The sequence below is a fragment of the Podarcis tiliguerta genome (genome assembly GCF_965153285.1).
Source record: "Podarcis tiliguerta genome assembly, chromosome: 13".
Taxonomy (NCBI): Eukaryota; Metazoa; Chordata; class Lepidosauria; order Squamata; family Lacertidae; genus Podarcis; species Podarcis tiliguerta.
The window spans coordinates 29,551,565-29,579,240 of NC_139546.1; the positions used below are offsets into that span (position 1 = coordinate 29,551,565).

The following is a 27,676-nucleotide window of genomic DNA, read 5'->3' on the forward strand; positions in this document are numbered from 1 at the left end:
TTCTATTTGGATACCAATATTAGCCGAAGCAGATGAGAAACCCCATGTCTGCATTGCAAATGGTAGTTTCAAGGATACCCTTCCAACTATCCCCCCCCCCCGGTGAAATACTATAGTATTTCCTTAGAGTTATTATTATTATTTTACTACTTATTAGATTTAAAAACCAACCTTCATCACAAGCTCTCATGGCAATTCACAAGATAAACACCTGGGTGAAATTTAGAGCATTGACCAAAACACAGCGGGGGGGGGGGAGAGAAGGTGCGGGGAACACTGAGCTAGTCATACGTCATACAACTCAGTACCATGAAAATAAATAAAAACATTATTTAAAAAGAAAGAAAGAAATGAGTCTGAGAAAGTCCAGTTGAAACCAGAAGGTTCCAGACAGACTTATGCAGCAATAAGATGTGGAAGTTTTGTTTTGTTTTTTACATACATTGATTATTTGTGTTAGACTCCTGGGGCTAAGTCTTTAGAAACACTGCTTTTATTTTAGTGGAACTCCTGAGTCCAAGTTTCCAGAGACACAATAGCTAATTTGTTTTGGGCTCTTGAGACCAAACTCTGAGGAGTGCATTATATATATAGTGGTGTGTGTGTGTGTCTCTGTGTTTATGTGTATATCTGTGTGTGTGTATACACACACACACACACATATACACATATACATACACACACAGAGAGAGAGAGGTTATAATTTTCCACTCCATGTTAAAAGCTTCATTCTGCAAGAGTATACCCATATGTTCAATGTTACAGAACAAAAGGATGGGGTGATTTTCTAAAATACAGATGAAAATGAAGTGATGAAGAACTTGCATCTGGAAATCTACTTTCTATTAAGGAAAAGAGTAAGATATTTACCAGTATATGTTTATAACTGTTGTGATACCTGGGTAGTTTTCAGAGGACTAAACGCAGACAATATTTCTATACTGTATTGTGTAGAATGGGAAAACGTGCTTATTGTGGTTTCTGCAACTTATTTAGACTCACGTAGATTACCCAATGATCTGGCTTCCATGACATGCTAAACCAAATTTTATCTTAGGAAGACTGCACAAATACTGAATCTCATGGAGAGAAGAGTACAGTAGCTTTGCTCCTCCATGATGCTTTTTACGGTCAGCTCAAGCTACACCAAGTTTTGTTTTAGCCTATCATCCAAGCCAAGACTAGTGGTTAGACTCTCTCCTCACCAACCATGAATATTAACCAAGAAAAAAACAGCTCCAAGTGAGTGAGAAGGGAGCTGAAGAACCTTGCCTTGGCTTAGCATAATGTGGCAGCCAAAATATCTGGGTAAGCGCAAAGCAGTTGTAAGCCTATACATTTTACATGCAAAACAATGTGGTTTGTGTGCAGCATGCATTAAGGTTGAAAACATATAACAAAGATAAAAATAGTTGAAACCTGTGTGATCTTAACTAAGAAGGAGTACTAAACATTAGGCCTAGAATACAAAATACAGTTGAATATGAGCCAAGTGTGTGAGTCTTATGGAACTATTATCCGTTACTCCAGCAAAAGACTCACTGAGTGAAGGGGGATATCAGGAATCAAGCTTTTAACATGTCCATGACCCAGATTGTTATGGACATTGGAATTTAATAGAAGAAACTTGATTTTGAATTTGCATCATACAGGCAGCAAGTTATATTTAAGAGTTACTTCAGTTTTGACCATGAATTACAATATCAAAATATGTTTTGTAAATATGGGGATTCTCTCAAGGTGCATCTGCCCTCAGCATATTTCCACATACAAAGCAAGTAAGGAAATGATGGCAGAAGGACTCCTGTGTTCCTCCTCTAGAATTCAATCAACATCAAGAACTTGTAAACACCACAATCTACTAGTTTTGAAACAGTAGTAGTTTTTTTAAAAAAATAATGATATCTATATGGAATTGAAAGCTAAATTCTCATTTGAATAAAAAATAATTGTTTCTCCTTTTTTGTTCACTTCTTTCTTTTACCTTCAACATCCAAAAATCCTCTTCAAAAGTAGTAAATATTTGTTATAACTAGAGGACTTAAACCTATACTTATCTTCCTGTTTTCTTCTAGAAGCACCAATCATTTTAGTAATGAATGCAAAGATAGGCAATGAATCTGAATTTCTGCTCCTGGAGTTTTCAGCTGTACGGAAACTGCAGATTCTACACTTCTCTCTGTTCCTGGCATTGTATCTGGCAACTGTATTTGGGAATCTTCTCATCATCTCTGCTGTAGCTTTTGACCACCACCTTCACACTCCCATGTATTTCTTTCTGATGAACTTGGCCATCCAGGACATAGGGACTGTATCAGTCACCATCCCCAAATCCATCGTGAATTCTCTCATGAATACCAGACACATTTCTTACACTGGATGTGTTGCTCAAGTTCTTGTATTTGTTTTCTTCTTATCAACTGATATTTTCCTTCTTACAGTCATGGCATATGATCGCTATGTTGCCATTTGCAATCCATTACAATATGAAATGGTGATGAACAGGGCAGCCTGCAAACAAATGGTTGCTGGTGTGTGGGTTGCTGGAATTTTTAATGCAGTCATGCACACGAGTGCAACTTTTGCAACCCCTTTCTGCTCCAACATTGTCAATCAGTTCTTTTGTGAGATCCCACAGTTACTTACACTTGCCTGCTCAAACTTCTACCTATTGGAAATTGGAGCTACAGTGGTGAGTACAATAGTTGCGTCTGGATGTTCTGTCTTCATTGTTGTCACTTATGTGCACATCTTTACTGCAGTTCTGAAAATCCCTTCTGTACAGGGAAGGAAAAAGGCGTTCTCCACTTGCATACCTCACCTTGTTGTCTTCTCTGTATTTTGTTTCACTGCATGTTTTGCTTACCTTAGGCCTCCCTCTAAGACTCCATCTGATGGGGACTTTGCATTAACTGTGATGTATAGTCTTGTTCCACCCATGTTCAATCCAATAATCTATAGCATGAGAAATAAGGAGATCAAAAATGCTTTATCAAAACTGTTGGGTTTGAGGCAATCTTCTCTAGATATATCTTCCAGGATTGTTCTGAAAAGGTGAACTCTCTGTGTGTAAGAATAATTAAAGGGAGTTCCTGAAAAACATCATCATTGCCAGTTACAGGTTCCAGATAAATTTAGCTATGCAGATTCAACATCTGCCCTGTGTCACATGGTCATCTTGCATTTATGCAGCTCAGTTGGATCATTCACGCTTTTGCTTTTCAGATCACATGCCTTGTTGATGTACCCATTTATGTACTTACTTATAGCCCCCTGATCTGTTGCATGATTCTAAAAGTGGCCTACAGCAGGCTGAACACATTTCAGCAGACCTTAATCCTCTGATTTATGGATAGTAAGAGGCCATATTTCCTCTCTGCTCTGTCTCCCAACAGCATGCAAACAGTGATTTGAACAGAGTATTCAGGATTTCACAAAAGTGATGACACCTAGATGAACATATTGGGGCGGGGGGGGGGGGAGGAAGGAATTCACAGATTTACTGGAATGTGAATTAACATCTCAAGAAGAGAAGTACATGCAGTTTGGAGGCAGTCATAGAAACAAACACTGTCCTCTGATAAGGAAGTGTCACAGTGCTTGCAAAAATACAACCTACAAAATTATGTTGCCATCTAAGGCAGGATTAGAAGAAAATACAGGACAACGCAGAGGCAGACTTTTGCATCACTACTGTAATAAAAACAGACCGGGTGCATGGGAATGGACCACTCCCTTAGAGACAAATGTGAGGGTATAAGAGCTGGACACAGGAGCACAGGTAAATGTGATTGTGATGGACAGACCTTGAGTCAGCAACTAGTCAGAGTTGTTTAGAACAAAAGCCAATCTGGAGTCACAAATGCAGAATTTGACAGTTAAACAGATAGAGGGATTGCATATTGGCTAGAAAGGGATTGTATGTCATTTAGATAGGAACCTAGGGAGACATGGACATGCCTTGATTGGAATTAGGAATTAGTTAAACAGGGATTACCAATTTGATTCCCTGAGGGGGAATTAAAAAGTTCTAGATGGGGCTGTGAGATTGTTGCTAGGACAAATGCCAATTATAGGTGAAAACTGTCTAACCTAAGAAGAGGTTTCAGTAAGAATGCTGACTGAGGTTTTAAAGTTCTCTGTAAATAGTGTCTGCCTGAAACTAGATATTGTGCCTCACATAAATAAGCATGTCTAAAATGAAGTGTTGTGCCTTAAAAGAGTTATCATTAAACTGGAACCCAAATGAGTTTAAATACATTAAAAGTTTATTTTTCTTCCACGCCAGTAAAGTTAGCAAGAATGTATAAAGTGTTTAATAAATGTTGGAAATGTAAAGAAGAAGAAGGAACATTTTATCATATGTGGTGGGAATGTAAAAAGATGAAAGGCTTCTGGGAAATGATATATAATGAATTGAAAAAAATGTTGAAATATACATTTGTCAAGAAACTAGAGGCATTTTTGTTAGGAATGGTAGGAAATGAAATAAATAGAAAAGATTGTAAACTTTTTCTATATGCAGTAACAGCGGCAAGGATACTACTGGCCCAAAAATGGAAACAAGAAGAATTACCAACGATGGAAGAATGGAGAATGAAATTAATGGACTATGCAGAACTTGATAAATTAACAGGAAGGATCCGAAACCTACGGGATCATAGGTTCACCGAGGACTTTGGTAAATTTGTAGATTATTTGAAAAGTATATGTGATAAACAAACAACGTTTGTTGGTTTGCAAGAGGCTCTGTGAAAGAATAATATTAGAAATATTGTAAAAAAGGGAGTAGGGAAGGAGAAGGTTCTTTTTACTAAAAGGCAATATTAAATGAAGAAATGCGGAAGAAAGAATAAAAAGGGAGGATTCGCAGAAGAGCTGAGGGAAGTCCAAAAGATTGTATCTGTGGAAAATACTTGTGATGTACTTTTAATTTTGTATTGTAAAATGAATAAAAATATTTATTAAAAAAAGTTTATTTTTCTTCCTTCTCACTACTTTGAACCTCTGCGTTGGCAAGAAGGGGACACAGGGCATCCTTCACATACCTGTAAGTAGAACACCTGGCTGCAGTTTAAATAAACACACATTGCCACAAAGATTTAAAACTGTTACTTGGGAAAGTTGAATTGTTTAAACACCTAGAAAATGAATCATGTTGTCCAGCTCTGATCTTTGGTGAGGGACTCTGACACAGAGATCACTGGCACAATCTTTCAAAATCTTAAAAATACAATAAAAAGCCTTGTCCTTTTAGAAAACAAAATAGAAGACAGGAAGTTCACATTGGGGAAGTAATTCCACATGAAGAATTCCTAGATCCAAAGCTTCCTAGATCCAACAGACATCAAGTTGCTAGGTAGGTGGAGTTAGCAGACTCCAAGCAGTCTCTGTCCCTCCACTCTGCTGCTTCCTGGAACAAGCTGCAGTTGTAGCATGGCTCCCAGCTACAAAAGAGCCCAAGTGAACTGAATCTTCCCAAAATGTGATTTTACAGCCTGCATCTTTGCTAACTGAAAGATTGCATCTTCCTTTCTGTAATGAAACCAAGCTATTTTCCTTTTAAGTCATTTAGAACATTTTACTTCTTTGTTTTGTTTTGTTTTGTTTACTTCCAATGGATGGAGATTTGCCTGCTGCAACTTTTGAAACTATGTGAGTAGATATCTTCACCTACTTGCTAAGCTAAAGTGTCTATCATTTATTATAGCTGAAGTATTTTCAGGGAAAATGTTTGTTTAAAGGTGGATGGTGGCAGATGCAAATCCAAGTATATTTTAATGTGCTTGGAAAAATAATAATAATAATAATAATAATAATAATAATAATAATAATAATAATAATAATTTTATTTTTATCCTGCCTTCCCCAGCCGAAGCCAGGCTCTGGGTGGCTAACAACAATAAAATAATACAAAAAATCAAAATTGTATCAACTCTACTATGAGAGTTTGAAGAACCTCCCTTCCAAACCTCTTTCTGCAACAAAATTACACAAAAATAGTCACAATTGAGAATCGTACTTGAGAGCTATCTTTTCCCAGGCATGGGATACCTCAGATTTTCAGGAATGATAATGACCCTCAGATTGCATCACAAGTATTTAAGAAGTTTACTATATATATTTTTTCAATGTTGCCTCTAGTCCCACATACAGAGGCTTCAGTCTAGTGGGCTGGCAGAAATCAAAGTGAAAATTGCAAAGCATTTGCTGAAAAAAAGCCTATGACTTACACAGGTTCTTATTTGGCATTACTAAATTACAGGGCCACATCACCAGAAAAGGGAAGATCCCCTGCTGAGCTTCTGTTTCATGGAAAAGTCAGGACCAGACTACAATGTGCAAAGCACCTTAACTCTGACGTAGCACAAGGTGTTCAGTCTCAGTTACATAAAAGATTGAGGCAAAAATAATATCACTGATCGCTTGACAACTAAAAGTGACCTCAGATAGGCAAGTATTGCAATGCAACAGACAGCAACTCTTCTGGAGATCGAAAAGGAGAAGAAAGAATGGCAGAAGTGGGAGGAACACAGCAGAGGGGGGAAATGGAGCGGGGAATACTGAGCCAGTCGTACGTCACACAACTCTCTGTATCATGAAACTAAATAAAAACGTTATTCAAAAAAGAAAGAAAGAAATGAGTGTAAGAAAGCCCAGTTGAAACCAGAAGGTTCCATCAGCCAAGCACCCATTCCCACCACCCTTCTGAGAAATACTCCTCCCCACCCTCCCACTATATATGAGGGTCTGGTGACTTCTGTTTCAGAGTATCTGAAGAAGTGTGCATGCACACAAAAGCTTATACCCAGAATAACTTAGTTGGTCTCTAAGCTGCTACTGGACACTTCTTTTGGAAGGATTCTTTTAAAGACTGTTTTAGGACTTTTTTAAAAAAGGACTTGATTCTTTTAAAGGATATTTTTGGAATAGTTTTTTTAATAATCTTTTCAAGATTTATTTATTTATTTCCACCATGGCAGACCAACACGGCTACCTACCTGATTCTAGAAGGTTCTAGAGACACTTATATAGCATTATTATTATTTTAAATGTTATGTAGTGTGCTATTTTGAAACAGGAAGTTTTTTCTTTCTTTCTATTTAAATACCTTGATTATTTGTGTTAGAATCATGTGGCCAAGTCTTTAGAAACACTGCTTTAATTTTTGTGGGACTCCTGAGTCCAATCTTCCAGGGACACAATTGATCATTTGTGTTAGGCTCTTGAGACCAAACTCTGAGGAGTGTGTGGGGGTTTGTGTGTGTGTGTGTGTGTGTGTACACATGTTATAATTTTCCACCCCATGGTAAAAGCTTCATTCTTCATGAGTATACAGAAAGGTTCACTGTTCCAGAAGAAAAGGATGGGATGATTATTATTATTATTTAAAAAGATGAAAATAAAGTGATGAAGAAATTGCATCTGTAAATCAACTTTCTATTAAGGAAAAAAGTAAGATATTTATGAGTTTATAACTTTAGTGATACCTGTGTAGTTTTCAGAGGAGTAAACACAGACAATATTTCTATAGTGTATTGTGTAGAATCAGGAAATCTGCTTGTTGTGGTCTCTCCTGGAACTTATTGAGACTTGCATAGAATACCCAATGACCTGGTTTCCATGACATACTAAACCAAATATTATCTTGGGAAGACTGGACAAATGTTGAACATCATGGAGAGGAAAGCACAGTAGCTATACTCCTCCATGATTCTTTTTACTGTCAGCTCAAGCTGCACCAAGTTTTGTTTCAGCATGTCATCCAAAACAGGACTAGCGGATAGCCTCTCTCCTAACCAACCATGAACTTCAACCAAGAACAAACCTTCACTGCAGCTCCAAGTGAGTGAGGAGAGAGCTGAAGCACCTTTTCTTGTCTTAGCATAATGAGGTAGCAAAAAGGTCTGGGGAAGAGCAAAGCAGCTTTGAACCTATACATTTTACATGCAAAACAATGTGGTTTGTGCACAGCATGCATTAAGGTTAAAAACATATAACAAAGATAAGAACAGTTGAAACCTGTGTGATCTTAACTAGCAGGGAGAGCTAAACATTAGGCCTAGAATTTAGAATATAGGTGAGTATGTGCCAAGTGTGTGAGACATGTGGAACTATTATCAGTGACTTGCCAAAGACCTCACTGAAAGAACAGGGATATTAGGAATCAAGCTTTTAACATGTCCATGTCCCAGATTGTTATGGACATTGCATTTAATAGAATAAACTTGATTTTGAATCTACATCATATAGGCAGCAAGTTATCCCCTTATATTTGAGAGTTACTTCAGTTTTGATGCTGAATTACAATATCAAAATACCTTTTGGAAAGATGGGAATTCTCTCAAAGTACATCTGTCCTCTGCATATTGCCATATACTAAGCGAGTATGCCAATAATGGCAGTAGGACTCCTGTGTTCCTCCTCTAGCAGTGGCAGCATTAAACTTCAAGAGCTTGAGAACATCTACTAGTTTTGAAACAGTGGGAAGTTTATTTTAAAATAATGATATATTATCTATATGGAGTTGAAGGCTATCTTCTCATTTAAATAAATATTTGTTTCTCCTTTTTTGTTCACTTCTTTTACCTTCAACATCCCAAAACCCTCTTCCAATGTAGCAAATATTTGTTATCACAAGAGGACTTAAACCAATGTTTATCTTTATGTTTTCTTCCAGTGACAGGAAAATTTTTATTAATGAAGGAGAAAATAAGTAATGAATCCTCTGTCTCTGAATTTCTGCTCCTGGAGTTCTCAGCAATACGAGAACTGCAGATTCTACACTTCTCTCTGTTCCTGGCATTGTATCTGGCAACTGTATTTGGGAATCTTCTCATCATCTCTGCTGTAGCTTTTGACCACCATCTTCACACTCCCATGTACTTCTTTCTGATGAACTTGGCCATCCAGGACATAGGGGCTGTTTCAGTCACCATCCCCAAATCCATCGTGAATTCTCTCATGAATACCAGACACATTTCTTATGCTGGATGCATTTCTCAAGTGCTCTTATTCTTTTTCTTTGTATCATCTGATGTTGCCCTTCTTACAGTCATGGCATATGATCGCTATGTTGCCATTTGCAATCCATTACAATATGAAATGCTGATGAACAGGGCAGCCTGCAAACAAATGGTTGCTGGTGTGTGGGTTGCTGGAATTCTTAATGCAATCATGCACACGAGTGCAACTTTTGCAACCCCTTTCTGCTCCAACATAGTCAATCAGTTCTTCTGTGAGGTCCCACATTTACTTACACTTGCCTGCTCTAATCTATACCTAGCAGAAATTGGAGCTTTAGTAGTGAGTATAACATTTGTGTCTGGATGTTTTGTCTTCATTGTTATCACTTATGTGCACATCTTTACTGCAGTTCTAAAAATCCCTTCTGTACAGGGAAGGAAAAAGGCGTTCTCCACTTGCATCCCTCACCTGGTTGTCTTCTCCGTATTTTGTTTCACAGGATGTTTTGCTTACCTTAGGCCTCCCTCTAAGACTCCATCTGATGGGGACTTTGCATTAACTGTGATGTATAGTCTTGTACCACCCATGTTCAATCCAATAATCTATAGCATGAGAAATAAGGAGATAAAAAATGCATTATCAAAACTGTTGGGTTTGAGGAAATCTCCTCTGGATATATTTTCCAGGCTTGTTTTGAAAAGGTAAAATTAAAGGGTGCTCCTGGAACACAGCATCATTTCAAGTTAGATTTTCCTAATAGATTCAGATATTCAAACTCAACATCTGCCTTGTTTCAAATGGTCATATTGCATTCCTTCAGCTCAGCTCTATCACACTTTTGCTTGTCAGATCTCATGGCATGTTGATAATACATTTATGTATGTATGTTGAAGTTTATACCCCATTGTTCACTTGTAGGGTCTTCAAAGTGGCCTATAACAGGCTGAACACATCTCAGTAGCACTTAATCCTCTGGTTTATGGATAGTAACAGGTCATGTTTCCTGTCTACTCTGTCACCCCACATCATGCAAAGAGCCATTTTAACAGACTATTCAGGTTTTCAGAGTGACAGCACCTAGATGAAATGACAACACTGGTCTTGAAAGACCTACATTGCCTCCCAGTACGTTTCTGAGCACAGTTCATAGTGTTGGCCCACCTGCTGAAGATCAGACGTGCTGAAAACTATCAGATTTCAGTCCACTGCAATTTCTGTTATAATAAAGCTTTCTTTTCCAGAGACCTTTGTGAAATGTTTGTCATGCACAGGGTCTTGGAAGGTGGGAATAGGCTCCAACCTCACAGGACAGCGGGCAGCAAACCTGTCAATTTTGACCTTCTATGCAGTATCCGCAACAAGTTAAGACTTGTCTCTGGTTAAAGATTGAGGCGAGACTCCTTTCAGTATTCCATTGCAGTTTTGGTGTACTGAGAGTTGGGGAAATTGTGTTGGAGCCAGCACGGGGTGGAGAGTCTGGAGGCTTATTGCTTCAGGACTTTTCCTTATCTGCCTTGGAGCTTGTTGTTAGAGTCAGGAGCTCTAAGACAGACCTAGTGGGCAGGGGTGCCACCATCAGGCTTCCGGTCACTGGTGAGGCAGGCCCTTGCCTAGGGCTCTTCATCCCCCTGGGGGCTGGCCCACTCCTACAGCACTAAAACGGGTCCCTGTTAGCCAGGCATCAATTTGCTCATGTCGTGCACCAGTTATTGCAGCCTGCAACTTGCCTACAGCCTAATTCCTTCCCAATAGGTGCTGCTACAAAGGCTGCACACTGGGGCCTGTCAGTGGACAGGATTATGAATAAGGCTTGTTGGAAGTCTGATGCTGACAAGGGTTACATCAGGAAGCATCGCCAATGATGCCATTTGGATTGTTGTCCACAGCATCATGCACTGGGCTGGCAAGCGCGCTGACGAGTCTGGACTGGGGTGCCATCTTGGCCTTCCTGCCCATGTGAACGTATCCTGGATGTCCAGATAGGGAATGCTTTGGGAGGAGTTCCTCGCTTTGGTGCGGTCAAGTGTGACCTGTGAAGGTCTTCCCCCAGCGTTGGTGGTGCAGCTGCACAAAAAGGTTTGCTGTCTTCCCTCAGCATAAGTTTGCGTTACAGCATGCAAGACTTGGATGAGTTGATGGCAGCTCTCCCTGAACTCAAAATATTTTGGTTGCAATTGCTTCAGCGACATGTGTGACACGGCAGCCACTGCCCAGCTGCCACCAAGAAGGCCAGAAAGTGCATGGATGGTGCAATGGCCAAGAAGGTCCTAGCCTTGGGAGGTGTGGTTATCCGCCATGCAGGCATTTCCTTCAAAGATGGGGTTTTGTACAGGTCAGATGGAGTACATCTTTCTGATTCTGGAAAGGACCACTCACCTCATTAAATGGGAGGCACCCTTTGCGTGGTCGTGCACAACCCCCTGGACCCTATCAGAACCATTAGCACGGGCTTGGCTTCGCCTTTTCCAGGTGGGATACCTGGAGGTTTCCGCCTACCTCAGCCAGTTGCCCAATCCTGCCTGGGGAGGCATTGCCAAGGTGATCAGGCCAGGTACGGGGAGGGACTACCTGCCCACACAATTACCTGGGAATCGTCAGTTGGCTCCAGAGCTTCTCCCACCCTACCCATCCTCAGTTAAAACTTCTTCTGCAGGTTAACCTTTTCTCCACAGGTACGCGGGCACTGCAACGTCTAGGTTGCTTTTGAGGGCTGGAAAGAATTCTCCTGCATTGGCAGGTTTGCCTTTCCCGTAGCAAAACGTCACAAACTTGGCGGTATCAGGCCTTGGGCGGAATCCTTTAATCTATCTTCCCTAAATGGGGGGGGGGGCGTGCAGCGGTGACCCACATCCCCTCCTCTTTGTGGCGGCCACCCCAGGGTTCCCCGTTAAAGGGGTTGTTTGGGGGGAGGCTTTGGCCGTATGCCTAGAGGTTGTCATTGCTCTCCCCTGCGATGGCAGCTTGACAGGGGCGGGCTCTCTCTGATTGAACCTATGTTCTCCAGAGCCAGCCCATCTCCCCTCCCCCCACAACCCTGATGTTTCCCATATCCCCGGCAGGGGACTGGGAGTGATAAATGCCCAATGCCTAAGCCAAGGTCTACCCATAACTGAAACATAATAAAGTTGTGGCCAATTTTAATCCCATAGCACGTTGTCTTGAGTCCTTATTCCACAAGAGGGCCACCCAGGGTTTGGGGGACTCCGCCTGTCCATGCAATGATGTTTGGCTGACTAAAGTGTCAGCGGGGTTAAAGGTTTGGTTGCAGGTGTGAGTAATTTTTGGCGGTGAACGCAGGTGCTTTTGTGGCGGTTAGGCATTGGTTCAAGGTGGTCTGGAGGGGAGGTCAGATAACCTGGCCCCTCCAATGCACAACAGGTATTCCGTTAAAGGAATCCATGGACTCCCAATGCTTTTGTTGACACCTTTTTGGGGGGTAGGACCACGCAAGAGTCCCTGGGAGCATTTTGGGGTGAACTTGAGTCACATGACCATAACAATGCTCCGCCATGGTGTTTACCTGTACTGACAATATGGTGGGGCCGAGTCAGTCTTGTCCTGCTGAGGTCAGGTGCAGCTAGTCAGGAACCAACGCCTAAACAAACCACTCACTATCTGTAATCAATAAAATTGTGGCCAAAATTTTGCCAATAACCTAAAGCTAAATTCCTTGTCAATTGTGTCTTTATTATTGGGAAGCTCCTGGGGATCTTAACATGCAACCAAAAGATTGCATGTTCCTTTTTGCAAGAAAATGAAGCTCTTTTCTTTTCGAGTCACTTTTTGAGATCACTTTTACTTCTTTAATTTTTGTACTGCCAATGGATAGAGACTTGCTTGCTGTAAGGTTTGAAACTCTGTGAGTAAATATCTTCACATATTTGCCAAGCTAAGTGTCTATGACTTGTTCTAGCATAAGTATTTTTACAGGGAATCCAGTTAAGTTTTAATGTGCTTGGAGAAATAACCATTGTGCTAACTCAATCTAAAGAATCCTGAAATAGTCACACTTGAGAGCTATTTCCCCCCCAGGCATGGGCCGTAATTTAGCATCACAGGTACTTAAGAATTTTTTTCATGTTACTTCTAGTCTCAAAAAGTCCCACTCTAGTGGACAGGCAGAAAGTGAAGTAAAGATTATAAAGTATTTGCGGGGGGGGGGGGGGGGGGACGACAGATGGATGGACAGAACTTGGACTCAAAACAGATCCTTATTTGGCCTCACAAAATTAATGTTTGGTTGGCCGATATTATCAAAGGCATAAGAGGTTGGTTGCAGGTGTGAAGGTATTGGTGGTGCGCTTTGGGCTCGCATGGTGCTTAGGCATTGGAATAGTGTTGTGTGGGGGAGGAAAGGTGCAGCCATCACCTGCCCCTCCATGCTTAAGGGTATTTCGTTAAAGGAATCTGGGGATATGGATCTCATCCAAAGCCTGTGGAGCGGCTAGGGCCATGCCAAGATCCCTTCAGGAATCCAGGGGATGCTCAAGTTGATCCGCATCAGCAGGGCTCCCCCTATTGGTGGTTTACCCTTACAGACTTCCTGCAAGGCAGGCAGGAGTGTAGTCTGTTGTTGCCAATGCCTAAGCCAATACCGCTCACATTCTGTAACCAATAAAGTTGTGGCCTAAACTAACATTAACCTAAAATGCTGTGTCCTTGTGACTTTATTTCTCTTGGGGGTGCCTTAGGGGCCTTGACACACAATTACAGGGCCACATCCTTAGAGCAGGGAAGCTCCCTTTTTGAGCTCTTGTTTCATAGAAAACTCAGGATCAGGCCACCATGCGTGTTAACACCTTAACTCTGACTTAACACAAGGTGTCCAGTCCCAGATACATAAGATACTGAGACAAAAATGATATTATGGAACAGGGTTATGAGCACAGACTCCTCTGCAACCAAAGGTGAGGGTTGAATGCATGATGGTATCTCAGGGACACATAGGGATGTTGTTAATGAAGAACTAGCTCTCAGACAGTATAAAATACAGACCTCAGATGAGCATATATTAAAATGCAATAAACAGCATCTCCTCTAGATATCCTAAATGGGAGAACACAGTGGGTAAGGGGAAATTACTGTACATGGGGAACACTGAGCTAGTTATACCTCACACAACTATCAGAAATGAGTATGTGAAGGTCCAGTTGAAACAAGAAGGTTTCAGAAAGACTTATATGGCATTAACATCATCACTATTATTAGTATTAAATTATATGGTGGGTTTTTTTAGAAACAGGAACATAAATCTAAGTGTCTGTGGTTTATTCTAGCTTAAATATTTTCATGAGCAATGTTTAAGGTGGAAGTTTACATACTTTGATGGATTTGTGTTGGACACCTGGGACCAAGGTTTAACAAACACTCCTGCTGCTTTTTGTGGGACTCCTGAGTCCAACCAACAAGGAACACAATTGCTGATTTGATTGAGGCTCTTGAGACCAAACTCTTGGAACACAACTGTAACAATAGTAATAAATTTCCACCCCATGGTAAACTCTTCATTCTGCAAGAGTATAGAAACATTTTCACTGCCTCAGAAGAAAAGGAGGAAGAAATTAAAAGAAAAAGAAAAAAAAGATCCATGGGTGGCTAGAAGAATACAGAACATCTTGAAGTGATAAAGGCATTTCATCTGGAAATTTATTTAAAGGAAAAGAGTGAGATGTTTCTATTTTTATAACTTTAGTGATACCTGTGTCGTTTTTGGAGGGTTAAATCAACTATTGTGTATTGTGTAGAATGTGAAATCCTGCTTGTTATGTGGTCTCTCCTGAAACCTATATAGACTGCACATAGAAAACCCAGTGGCCTGGTTTCCATGACAAGCTAAGCCCATTCTTAACTTAGTGAGACTTCACAAATGTGCAATGTCCTGGTAAGAAGATTACAGGAGCTTTGCTCCTCCGTGCTCCTTTTTACTGTCATCTTAAGCTACTCCAGGTTTTGACTTGCACACCATCCAAACCAGGACTAGTGGTTAGCCTCTCTCCTCACCAACCATGAGCTGCAACCAAGAACAAACCTTCACTGCAGCTCCTAGTGAGTTAGGAGAGAGTTTTAGCACTTTGCTTGTCTTGTCTTGTTATAGTGTGGCAGCAAAAAGATCTGGGGAGCAGCAAAGCAGCTGTAAACTTCTCTCCAAGAGTCTATACATTTGTACATTTATAAGACTGTGGTCTGTCCACAGCACACATTAAGGTTAAAAACATAAAACAAACATTAAAACACTTGAAACCTCTGTGGTCTGAACTAGGAAGGAGTTGCAAAGCATTGAGCCCAGAATACTGAATACATGCCTCCTGGGAAGTATGTGCTCTGTGTCTGAGCCATGTGGAACCACTACCAGTGATTCAGTCAAAGACCTCACTGATCAAATAGGGATGTTAGGAAACAAGCTGTTAAGGTATTGTAGACTCAAGTTGTGATGGGCATTGCACTGGAAATTAACACAAAACCCACAAATTTTAGTCCCCATTGTATGGGCACCTAATCACCCTCCTAGATTTAAGTATTACTGTAATTCTAAGTAATTATCAAAACGTGTGTTGTAAATATGGAGATGATGGCAAGAGGCATCTCCCCTCTCCACATTGTTTCTGCAGACTTCCACATAGACAGAAAATATGCCAAAGATGGACATAGAACTACAGAAGTGGCAGCATCCACCCCACTCAATCACAATTGGCCAAAAGAGGCCTGGGGTGATCGTGATGCCACTCTGGCGTGAAGGGCATCACTCCCCCCATACCAGGGGTGGGGGAACTGTGTTGTGGATCCAGTTTGTGAGCAGCACCATCTACTAGTTTTGAAACAGCAGTAGTTTATTTTTTTTATTTATGGTTGTCAGTTATATACATTTCAATAGTTTTAAAATTATTTTATCATTTCAAAACTCGACACATTCCATGGTTCCTTAATTTTTATTTTTATTTCCAGCATATTCTAAATTATCTTAACGGATTCTTTCATTCATCTACTTTAATTATATACTCTTATGAAACTGCAACTTAGTACAACAATTTGTTCATAAATATTCAATAATGACCGCTCCCCACATTAAATGGGGGGTGCCCTTTGTGTGGTCATGTGCAGCCCCCTGGACCCTATGTGGCACCATCACCACAGGCTTGGCTTCGCCTCCCCCCAGGTGGGATACCTGGAGGTCTCCGCCTACCTCAGTCCATTTTTTAATAAAATGTTTGTTAGCTTGATTTCTTATTTTTCCAGTACATTTTGCCACTTCTGCATAGTCCATAAGTTTTTGTAGCCATTCTTCTTTTGTCGATTCTTCTTTTTCTTTCAATTTTTGGGCAAATAACTTTCTTGCCGTTGTAGTAGCATACATGAATAATATTGATTATTAGAAGAGGACTTAAACCTGTGCTTGTCTTCCTGTTTTCTTCTAGAAGCACCAGTCATTTTAGTAATGAATGCAAAGATAGGCAATGAATCCTCTATCTCGGAATTTCTACTCCTGGAGTTTTCAGCTGTACGGGAACTGCAGATTCTACACTTCTCTCTGTTCCTGGTATTGTACATGGTAGTTGTATTTGGGAATCTTCTCATCATCTCTGCCATAGCTTTTGACCACCATCTTCACACTCCCATGTACTTCTTTCTGATGAACTTGGCCATACAGGATATAGGAGCTGTTTCTGTCACCATCCCTAAATCGATGGCCAATTCCCTCATGAATATCAGACACATATCTTACGCTGGATGTATTGCTCAAGTTCTTTCATTTTTCTTTTTCTCATCGTCTGATGTTTCCCTTCTTACAGTCATGGCATACGATCGCTATGTTGCCATTTGCCATCCATTACAATATGAAATGGTGATGAACAGGGCAGCCTGCAAACAAATGGTTGCTGGTGTGTGGGTCTCTGGCTTTCTCAATGCAGCCATGCACACTAGTGCAACTTTTGTGACTCCTTTCTGCTCAAACATTGTCAATCAGTTCTTCTGTGAGATTCCACAGTTACTTACACTTGCCTGCTCAAACTTCTACCTAATGGAAATTGGAGCTATAGTGGTGAGTATAATAGTTGTGTTTGGATGTTTTGTCTTCATTGTTGTCACTTATGTACATATCTTTACTGTGGTTCTGAAAGTTCCTTCTGTTGAGGGAAGGAAAAAGGCCTTCTCCACTTGCATACCTCACCTTGTTGTCTTCTCCGTATTTTGTTTCTCGGCAGCATTTGCTTATCTTAGGCCTCCCTCAAAAATTCCATCTAATGGGGACTTTGCAATAACTGTGATGTATACCATTGTACCACCCATGTTCAATCCAATGATCTACAGCATGAGAAATAAGGAGATTAAAAATGCTGTATCAAAGCTCTTGGGTGTGAAGCACTCTTCTAATAATATCTTTTCCAGACTTATACTGAAACGGTTACACTTCTCACTGTAGGTATAAGCATTGGGATCTGTGGAGATATCATGATCAGTTACAGCCTCTAGAAACATGTTGATATGCAGACTCAAAATCTGCCAGGTGTCACAAGGACATCTTGTGTTCCTCCAGCATAGATGTACCATTAATAATGTTGCATCTCAGTTCACATAGCCTGTTAATCGTACATTTAGAGAGGGAACGTCTGTCATATAGTGCATGTGTACCCTTTCTGACCCAGTGCATTCATCTGGCAATCAGCTTTTCTGTGGATTGTCATTTCTTTTTATTTAAAGCTAAAGTGGCTTTTCCTACAGAAAGGAGAGAAAAAAACCCAGTCACATCCTTGGTTTCTAGCCATGGGAAAAGGAAAAATGTGGATAAACCCTTGTTTAGGAACTTCAGATGAGAAGGACCTGTTCTAATTGGATTTCGGGATTAGTTTTAGAGGGCTACCCAATTTGCTTCCTTGGGGCTAAGGAAAAAACCCTAGAAGGGGCTGTGGGATTCTTGCTAGGCAGTGACACAAATATCCATTTTAGTTGGAAAAAGTCTATCCTGAGACTAGTTTTAAACTAGTGTTTTGACTGGGGTTTAAAAGTTCTGTTTAAAGAGTTTTTGCCTGAAACTATTGCGTCCCACTCAAGTAACATTTATAAAAAGAAGTGTTGTGCCTTAAGAGAGTGACTATTAAGTTTGAATCCTCAATGAATGTAAATCTATAAAATTCTATCTTTGTTCCAGAAGTGCCTCCTCATTACTTTGAACCTTTGGTGGCAGATAAGTGGACACAGGGCATCCTTCCCATAAGAAGAACACCTGCCTGTTTTTTTACCGACAAAGAGTTAAAATGTCTCCAGTGTTGTTACTATGGAGAGTTGTATCTTTTAGAAACCCAGGAAAGTGGTCATGTTTCCCACCTCCCATCTTTAGTGAGGGAATCTGACACAGTGGCCACTGACACAATTCTCATAATCTTAAAAAACAAAACCACATCCTTTTAGAAAATGTAAGAATTGAGTTCCACATGGGGAAAGTAATTCTACACAGGAAATTGGGGGTCAGCTTCCCAGAACAGACAGAGTTCATCCTATTTGTGATAGCGTATGGGAATACAGAACCATTGCTTGAAGAAAAAACTAGTCATGCTCTGGGATTCATTGAAAGTTGACACACAATTTGCCAAACAAAAGACATTCACGTTGAACAGAGGTACCCTTATGTTTTTGGAGGTATGGGCAAAGTGAACGATGTATATAAAATCTTAATATTATAGCCAAAAAGACATGTTCCTTGCAAAGTTCCTTTGGACCTCACAAGGCTGGAAGTACTCAAATATATGGAATCTTTATGAATAAATGAAAAGAACTTCATGTTCTGTAGACATGGCATGCTAACATAGTCTAAAGATTTGAACACAATATTCTGATTATGAATTGTCCATTGTTACCTCCAGAGTAGGCATAGGAACTGCTTTTATAATGGATTTTTTTTATAAAAAAAAAAACCCAAAACCACCAAATGTTAACTTTTTAATTTATGTATTCATATGTCAGTCACTATATTTTACCCAGGGCAACCAAAGTCAACAGTGATACACATTAAATCTCACATAGATATGGAAACTCTGGAGACAAGTAGTATGTGCTACACACCCTCTCACCAACCCCAAAAGCAACCACACACAAATAGAAGTAGAGGTGCTGGCCCTTGTATTTGAATGTAAAAAATCCACAAATTTATATTTGGATACCAATATTAGCAGAAGCAGATGAGAAACCCCAGGTCTGCATTGCAAATGGTAGTTTCAAGGATACCCTTCCAACTATTCCCCCCCCCCCGGTGAAATACTATAGTATTTCCTTAGAGTTATTATTATTATTTTACTACTTATTAGATTTTAAAACCGGATGTCAGGGGGTCAGGAGCAGAGGCACAGGGAAGGGAGGAAATGGAGAGCGAGGGGGAGGAGTCCGAAGGAAATGTCAGCGATGACAGCGGTCCGAGGTCTCTGAGTCTTTCCAGCGAATCGGATGATTCACAGAAAGGGGCTCCCATTGTCAGGGGAAGGGGGGTGCCCAGGGGGACACCCCAGGAAGAAGGGGCCAGAGGGGACTCAGAGAGCAGCAGCTGGAAATCCGGACCAGCGTCCACACCAGAGTGCAGTAGGGGGGAGGAGTCCCAGGCATCGGGATCAGGCGGCGCGCTGCCAGCGGGAGAACATGAGGGAGGATTGACCACGCCTCCGTCGGGGAGCGAGGAAACGGTCAAGAGGAAGGTTGAAGGCTGCGCGCGCGCGCCAAGTTCAAATGTACAGGAGGGCGGCACAGTGGGCAGTCCGGATAGGGAGCCAGGTCCTAAAGCCCACCGAAGAGAGAGGGAGGAGTCAGGGGGGTCAACGTCTGCGTCGGAAGAGTCCAGGAAGGAAGGAACCCCGGGGGGTAGCAGGACCCAGAGGAGAAAGGAGAGACGGAAGAGGTGGAGTAAGGCTAGAGTCTTAAACTGGTGTACAGGGGGCGGAGATTCAGATGGAGCTTCGCCGGTCTAAACCCTAGACGTAGAGCTGGGGCGCTACGGCTTGAGAATGGAAACTGTACTTCAATAAAGACTTTTGTATATTACTACCGGCTAGCGTTGGTCCTCTGTGAGCTGGGACCTGGAGCCAGCTCTGACACCAACCTTCATCACAACCTCTCATGGCAGTTCACAAGATAAACACCTGGGTGAAATTTAGAGCATTGACCAAAACACAGGGGGGGGGGGAGGTACGGGGAACACTGATCCAGTCATACGTCATACAACTCAGTACCATGAAAATAAATAAAAACATTATTTAAATGTTAGGATAATTAGTCCGGTGCTGCCAATAAATCTTCCCAGACAGATTTATTGCCCCTCAGTCCGGCACGGACAGCTAAAATGCAGCTCCAGAGTGGGGGAGCGTGAGATCTGTTTTTCCAGTGTTTTTTGGGAACAATAAAAGAAGCTACAGAAAGAATCTGCCTTTCTCATTACTCAAGCCTTTATCACACGTATGCTGCGCTTATTCTGCTAGGGTGTTTTACAACAGAGTTTCACGCGGCGGAAGCGTGCCGGACTTCAAAGGGGGCCATAAATCTGTCTGGGAAGATTTATGGGCAGTACTTGGACTCACTAATTATCCTAACATTAAATAAAAACATTATTTAAAAAGAAAGAAAGAAATGAGTCTGAGAAAGTCCAGTTGAAACCAGAAGGTTCCAGACAGACTTATGTAGCAATATTATTATTTTAAATATTAGAAAGTGTGCTGTCTAAAAACTGGAACTTTTGTTTTGTTTTGTTTTTTACATACATTGATTATTTGTGTTAGACTCCTGGGGCTAAGTCTTTAGAAACACTGCTTTTATTTTAGTGGAACTCCTGAGTCCAAGTTTCCAGAGACACAATAGCTAATTTGTTTTGGGCTCTTGAGACCAAACTCTGAGGAGTGCATTATATATATGTGTGTGTGTGTGTGTGTGTGTGTATACACACACATATACAGACACACACAGAGAGAGAGAGATTATAATTTTCCACTCCATGTTAAAAGCTTCATTCTGCAAGAGTATACCCATATGTTCAATGTTACAGAACAAAAGGATGGGGTGATTTTCTAAAATACAGATGAAAATGAAGTGATGAAGAACTTGCATCTGGAAATCTACTTTCTATTAAGGAAAAGAGTAAGATATTTACCAGTATGTTTATAACTTTTGTGATACCTGGGTAGTTTTCAGAGGACTAAACACAGACAATACTTCTATACTGTATTGTGTAGAATGGGAAAACGTGCTTGTTGTGGTTCCTGCAACTTATTTAGACTCACGTAGATTACCCAATGATCTGGCTTCCATGACATGCTAAACCAAATTTTATCTTAGGAAGACTGCACAAATATTGAATCTCATGGAGAGAAGAGTACAGTAGCTTTGCTCCTCCATGATGCTTTTTACGGTCAGCTCAAGCTACACCAAGTTTTGTTGTAGCCTATCATCCAAGCCAAGACTAGTGGTTAGACTCTCTCCTCACCAACCATGAATATTAACCAAGAAAAAAACAGCTCCAAGTGAGTGAGAAGGGAGCTGAAGAACCTTGCCTTGGCTTAGCATAATGTGGCAGCCAAAATATCTGGGTAAGCGCAAAGCAGTTGCAAGCCTATACATTTTACATGCAAAACAATGTGGTTTGTGTGCAGCATGCATTAAGGTTGAAAACATATAACAAAGATAAAAATAGTTGAAACCTGTGTGATCTTAACTAAGAAGGAGTACTAAACATTAGGCCTAGAATACAAAATACAGTTGAATATGAGCCAAGTGTGTGAGTCTTATGGAACTATTATCCGTTACTCCAGCAAAAGACTCACTGAGTGAAGGGGGATGTCAGGAATCAAGCTTTTAACATGTCCATGACCCAGATTGTTATGGACATTGGAATTTAATAGAAAAAACTTGATTTTGAATTTGCATCATACAGGCAGCAAGTTATATTTAAGAGTTACTTCAGTTTTGACCATGAATTACAATATCAAAATATGTTTTGTAAATATGGGGATTCTCTCAAGGTGCATCTGCCCTCTGCATATTTCCACATACAAAGCAAGTAAGGAAATGATGGCCGAAGGACTCCTGTGTTCCTCCTCTAGAATTCAATCAACATCAAGAACTTGTAAACGCCACAATCTACTAGTTTTGAAACAGTAGTAGTTTTTTTTTAAAAAATAATGATATCTATATGGAATTGAAAGCTAAATTCTCATTTGAATAAAAAATAATTGTTTCTCCTTTTTTGTTCACTTCTTTCTTTTACCTTCAACATCCAAAAATCCTCTTCCAAAGTAGTAAATATTTGTTATAACTAGAGGACTTAAACCTATACTTATCTTCCTGTTTTCTTCTAGAAGCACCAATCATTTTAGTAATGAATGCAAAGATAGGCAATGAATCTGAATTTCTGCTCCTGGAGTTTTCAGCCGTACGGAAACTGCAGATTCTACACTTCTCTCTGTTCCTGGTATTGTACATGATAATTGTATTTGGGAATCTTCTCATCATCTCTGCCATAGCTTTTGACCACCACCTTCACACTCCCATGTACTTCTTTCTGGTGAACTTGGCCATCCAGGACCTAGGGGCTGTTTCAATCACCATCCCCAAATCCATCGTGAATTCTCTCATGAATACCAGACACATTTCTTACACTGGATGCGTTGCTCAAGTTCTTTTATTTGTTTTCTTCTTATCGTCTGATACTTTCCTTCTTACAGTCATGGCATATGATCGCTATGTTGCCATTTGCAATCCATTACAATATGAAATGCTGATGAACAGGGCAGCCTGCAAACAAATGGTTGCTGGTGTGTGGGTTGCTGGAATTTTTACTGCAGTCATGCACACGAGTGCAACTTTTGCAACCCCTTTCTGCTCCAACATTGTCAATCAGTTCTTTTGTGAGATCCCACAGTTACTTACACTTGCCTGCTCAAACTTCTACCTAATGGAAATTGGAGCTACAGTGGTGAGTACAATAGTTGCGTCTGGATGTTCTGTCTTCATTGTTGTCACTTATGTGCACATCTTTACCGCAGTTCTGAAAATCCCTTCTGTACAGGGAAGGAAAAAGGCGTTCTCCACTTGCATACCTCACCTTGTTGTCTTCTCTGTATTTTGTTTCACTGCATGTTTTGCTTACCTTAGGCCTCCCTCTAAGACTCCATCTGATGGGGACTTTGCATTAACTGTGATGTATACTCTTGTTCCACCCATGTTCAATCCAATAATCTATAGCATGAGAAATAAGGAGATCAAAAATGCTTTATCAAAACTGTTGGGTTTGAGGCAATCTTCTCTAGATATATCTTCCAGGATTGTTCTGAAAAGGTGAACTCTCTGTGTGTAAGAATAATTAAAGGGAGTTCCTGAAACACAGCATCATTGCCAGTTACAGCTTCCAGATAAATTTAGCTATGCAGATTCAACATCTGCCCTGTGTCACATGGTCATCTTGCTTTTATGCAGCTCAGTTGGATCATTCACGCTTTTGCTTTTCAGATCACATGCCTTGTTGATGTACCCATTTATGTACTTACTTATAGCCCCCTGATCTGTTGCATGATTCTAAAAGTGGCCTACAGCAGGCTGAACACATTTCAGCAGACCTTAATCCTCTGATTTATGGATAGTAAGAGGCCATATTTCCTCTCTGCTCTGTCTCCCAACAGCATACAAACAGTGATTTGAACAGAGTATTCAGGATTTCACAAAAGTGATGACACCTAGATGAACATATTGGGGTGGGGGGGGGAAGGAATTCACATATTTACTGGAATGTGAATTAACATCTCAAGAAGAGAAGTACATGCAGTTTGGAGGCAGTCATAGAAACAAACACTGTCCTCTGATAAGGAAGTGTCACAGTGCTTGCAAAAATACAACCTACAAAATTATGTTGCCATCTAAGGCAGGATTAGAAGAAAATACAGGACAACGCAGAGACAGGCTTTTGCATCACTACTGTAATAAAAACAGACCGGGTGCAAGGGAATGGACCACTCTCTTAGAGACAAATGTGAGGGTATAAGAGCTGGACACAGGAGCACAGGTAAATGTGATTGTGATGGACAGACCTTGAGTCAGCAACTAGTCAGAGTTGTTTAGAACAAAAGCCAATCTGGAGTCACAAATGCAGAATTTGACAGTTAAACAGATAGAGGGATTGCATATTGGCTAGAAAGGGATTGTATGTCATTTAGATAGGAACCTAGGGAGACATGGACATGCCTTGATTGGAATTAGGAATTAGTTAAACAGGGATTACCAATTTGATTCCCTGAGGGGGAATTAAACAGTTCTAGATGGGGCTGTGAGATTGTTGCTAGGACAAATGCCAATTATAGGTGAAAACTGTCTAACCTAAGAAGAGGTTTCAGTAAGAATGCTGACTGAGGTTTTAAAGTTCTCTGTAAATAGTGTCTGCCTGAAACTAGATATTGTGCCTCACATAAATAAGCATGTCTAAAATGAAGTGTTGTGCCTTAAAAGAGTTATCATTAAACTGGAACCCAAATGAGTTTAAATACATTAAAAGTTTATTTTTCTTCCACGCCAGTAAAGTTAGCAAGAATGTATAAAGTGTTTAATAAATGTTGGAAATGTAAAGAAAAAGAAGGAACATTTTATCATATGTGGTGGGAATGTAAAAAGATGAAAGGCTTCTGGGAAATGATATATAATGAATTGAAAAAAATGTTGAAATATACATTTGTCAAGAAACTAGAGGCATTTTTGTTAGGAATGGTAGGAAATGAAATAAATAGAAAAGATTGTAAACTTTTTCTATATGCAGTAACAGCGGCAAGGATACTACTGGCCCAAAAATGGAAACAAGAAGAATTACCAACGATGGAAGAATGGAGAATGAAATTAATGGACTATGCAGAACTTGATAAATTAACAGGAAGGATCCGAAACCTACGGGATCATAGGTTCACCGAGGACTTTGGTAAATTTGTAGATTATTTGAAAAGTATATGTGATAAACAAACAACGTTTGTTGGTTTGCAAGAGGCTCTGTGAAAGAATAATATTAGAAATATTGTAAAAAAGGGAGTAGGGAAGGAGAAGGTTCTTTTTACTAAAAGGCAATATTAAATGAAGAAATGCGGAAGAAAGAATAAAAAGGGAGGATTCGCAGAAGAGCTGAGGGAAGTCCAAAAGATTGTATCTGTGGAAAATACTTGTGATGTACTTTTAATTTTGTATTGTAAAATGAATAAAAATATTTATTAAAAAAAGTTTATTTTTCTTCCTTCTCACTACTTTGAACCTCTGGGTTGGCAAGAAGGGGACACAGGGCATCCTTCACATACCTGTAAGTAGAACACCTGGCTGCAGTTTAAATAAACACACATTACCACAAAGATTTTAAACTGTTACTTGGGAAAGTTGAATTGTTTAAACACCTAGAAAATGAATCATGTTGTCCAGCTCTGATCTTTGGTGAGGGACTCTGACACAGAGATCACTGGCACAATCTTTCAAAATCTTAAAAATACAATAAAAAGCCTTGTCCTTTTAGAAAACAAAATAGAAGACAGGAAGTTCACATTGGGGAAGTAATTCCACACGAAGAATTCCTAGATCCAAAGCTTCCTAGATCCAACAGACATCAAGTTGCTAGGTAGGTGGAGTTAGCAGACTCCAAGCAGTCTCTGTCCCTCCACTCTGCTGCTTCCTGGAACAAGCTGCAGTTGTAGCATGGCTCCCAGCTACAAAAGAGCCCAAGTGAACTGAATCTTCCCAAAATGTGATTTTACAGCCTGCATCTTTGCTAACTGAAAGATTGCATCTTCCTTTCTGTAATGAAACCAAGCTATTTTCCTTTTAAGTCATTTAGAACATTTTACTTCTTTGTTTTGTTTTGTTTTGTTTACTTCCAATGGATGGAGATTTGCCTGCTGCAACTTTTGAAACTATGTGAGTAGATATCTTCACCTACTTGCTAAGCTAAAGTGTCTATCATTTATTATAGCTGAAGTATTTTCAGGGAAAATGTTTGTTTAAAGGTGGATGGTGGCAGATGTAAATCCAAGTATATTTTAATGTGCTTGGAGAAATAATAATAATAATAATAATAATAATAATAATAATAATAATTTTATTTTTATCCTGCCTTCCCCAGCCGAAGCCAGGCTCTGGGTGGCTAACAACAATAAAATAATACAAAAAATCAAAATTGTATCAACTCTACTATGAGAGTTTGAAGAACCTCCCTTCCAAACCTCTTTCTGCAACAAAATTACACAAAAATAGTCACAATTGAGAATCGAACTTGAGAGCTATCTTTTCCCAGGCATGGGATACCTCAGATTTTCAGGAATGATAATGACCCTCAGATTGCATCACAAGTATTTAAGAAGTTTACTATATATATTTTTTCAATGTTGCCTCTAGTCCCACATACAGAGGCTTCAGTCTAGTGGGCTGGCAGAAATCAAAGTGAAAATTGCAAAGCATTTGCTGAAAAAAAGCCTATGACTTACACAGGTTCTTATTTGGCATTACTAAATTACAGGGCCACATCACCAGAAAAGGGAAGATCCCCTGCTGAGCTTCTGTTTCATGGAAAAGTCAGGACCAGACTACAATGTGCAAAGCACCTTAACTCTGACGTAGCACAAGGTGTTCAGTCTCAGTTACATAAAAGATTGAGGCAAAAATAATATCACTGATCGCTTGACAACTAAAGGTGACCTCAGATAGGCAAGTATTGCAATGCAACAGAAAGCAACTCTTCTGGAGATCGAAAAGGAGAAGAAAGAATGGCAGAAGTGGGAGGAACACAGCAGAGGGGGGAAATGGAGCGGGGAATACTGAGCCAGTCGTACATCACACTATTCTCTGTATCATGAAACTAAATAAAAACGTTATTCAAAAAAGAAAGAAAGAAAGAAGTGTAAGAAAGTCCAGTTGAAACCAGAGGTTCCATTAGCCAAGCACCCATTCCCACCACCCTTCTGAGAAATACTCCTCCCCACCCTCCCACTATATATGAGGGTCTGGTGACTTCTGTTTCAGAGTATCTGAAGAAGTGTTCATGCACACGAAAGCTTATATCCAGAATAACTTAGTTGGTTTCTAAGCTGCTACCGGACAATTTTTTTAAAAAGGAACTTTTTGGGTGGAAGGATTCTTTTAAAGACTGTTTTAGGACTTTTTTTTTTTAAGGACTTGATTCTTTAAAAGGATTTTTTTGTGAAGGTTTTTTTTAATAATCTTTTTCAATATTTTTTTATTTCGATTATGGCAGACCAACACAGCTACCTACCTAATTCTAGAAGGTTCTAGAGAGACTATTTGTGTTAGAATCATGTGGCCAAGTCTTTAGAAACATTGCTTTAATTTTTGTGGGACTCCTGAGTTCAAGCTTCCAGGGACACACTTGATCATTTGTGTTGGGCTCTTGAGACCAAACTCTGAGGAGTGTGTTTGTGTGTGTGTGTACACATGTTATAATTTTCCACCCCATGGTAAAAGCTTCATTCTGCATGAGTATACAGATAGGTTCACTGTTCCAGAAGAAAAGGATGGGATGATTTTTTATTCTATTTTTAAAAAGATGAAAATAAAGTGATGAAGAAATTGCATCTGGAAATCAACTTTCCATTAAGGAAAAAAGTAAGATATTTAAATGTTTATAACTTTAGTGATACCTGTGTAGTTTTCAGAAGAGTAAACACAGAAAATATTTCTATAGTGTATTGTGTAGAATCAGGAAACCTGCTTG

General features: G+C 40.0%; 4 protein-coding genes and 1 long non-coding RNA gene across 5 annotated transcripts in view; 4 read left to right on the forward strand and 1 right to left on the reverse strand.

Annotated features, from left to right (window-relative positions):
- Positions 1-27,676, reverse strand: part of LOC310663458 — a 143,059-nt gene that overhangs the window by 13,291 nt on the left and 102,092 nt on the right. The window lies entirely within an intron of this gene.
- LOC310662550 (olfactory receptor 14A2-like) lies at positions 2,444-3,058 on the forward strand (the record flags this gene model as incomplete). The annotated part of the gene is made up of 1 exon (XM_083409486.1): positions 2,444-3,058. One exon carries the CDS (start codon positions 2,444-2,446, stop codon positions 3,056-3,058), a length of 615 nt encoding a protein of 204 aa, XP_083265612.1.
- LOC310662551 (olfactory receptor 14A16-like) lies at positions 9,058-9,672 on the forward strand (the record flags this gene model as incomplete). The annotated part of the gene is made up of 1 exon (XM_083409487.1): positions 9,058-9,672. One exon carries the CDS (start codon positions 9,058-9,060, stop codon positions 9,670-9,672), a length of 615 nt encoding a protein of 204 aa, XP_083265613.1.
- LOC310662552 (olfactory receptor 14A16-like) lies at positions 16,400-17,386 on the forward strand (the record flags this gene model as incomplete). Its single annotated transcript, XM_083409488.1, has 1 exon — positions 16,400-17,386. One exon carries the CDS (start codon positions 16,400-16,402, stop codon positions 17,384-17,386), a length of 987 nt encoding a protein of 328 aa, XP_083265614.1.
- LOC310662554 (olfactory receptor 14A16-like) lies at positions 22,661-23,275 on the forward strand (the record flags this gene model as incomplete). Its single annotated transcript, XM_083409492.1, has 1 exon — positions 22,661-23,275. The coding sequence occupies one exon, from the start codon at positions 22,661-22,663 to the stop codon at positions 23,273-23,275; it is 615 nt and encodes a 204-aa protein (XP_083265618.1).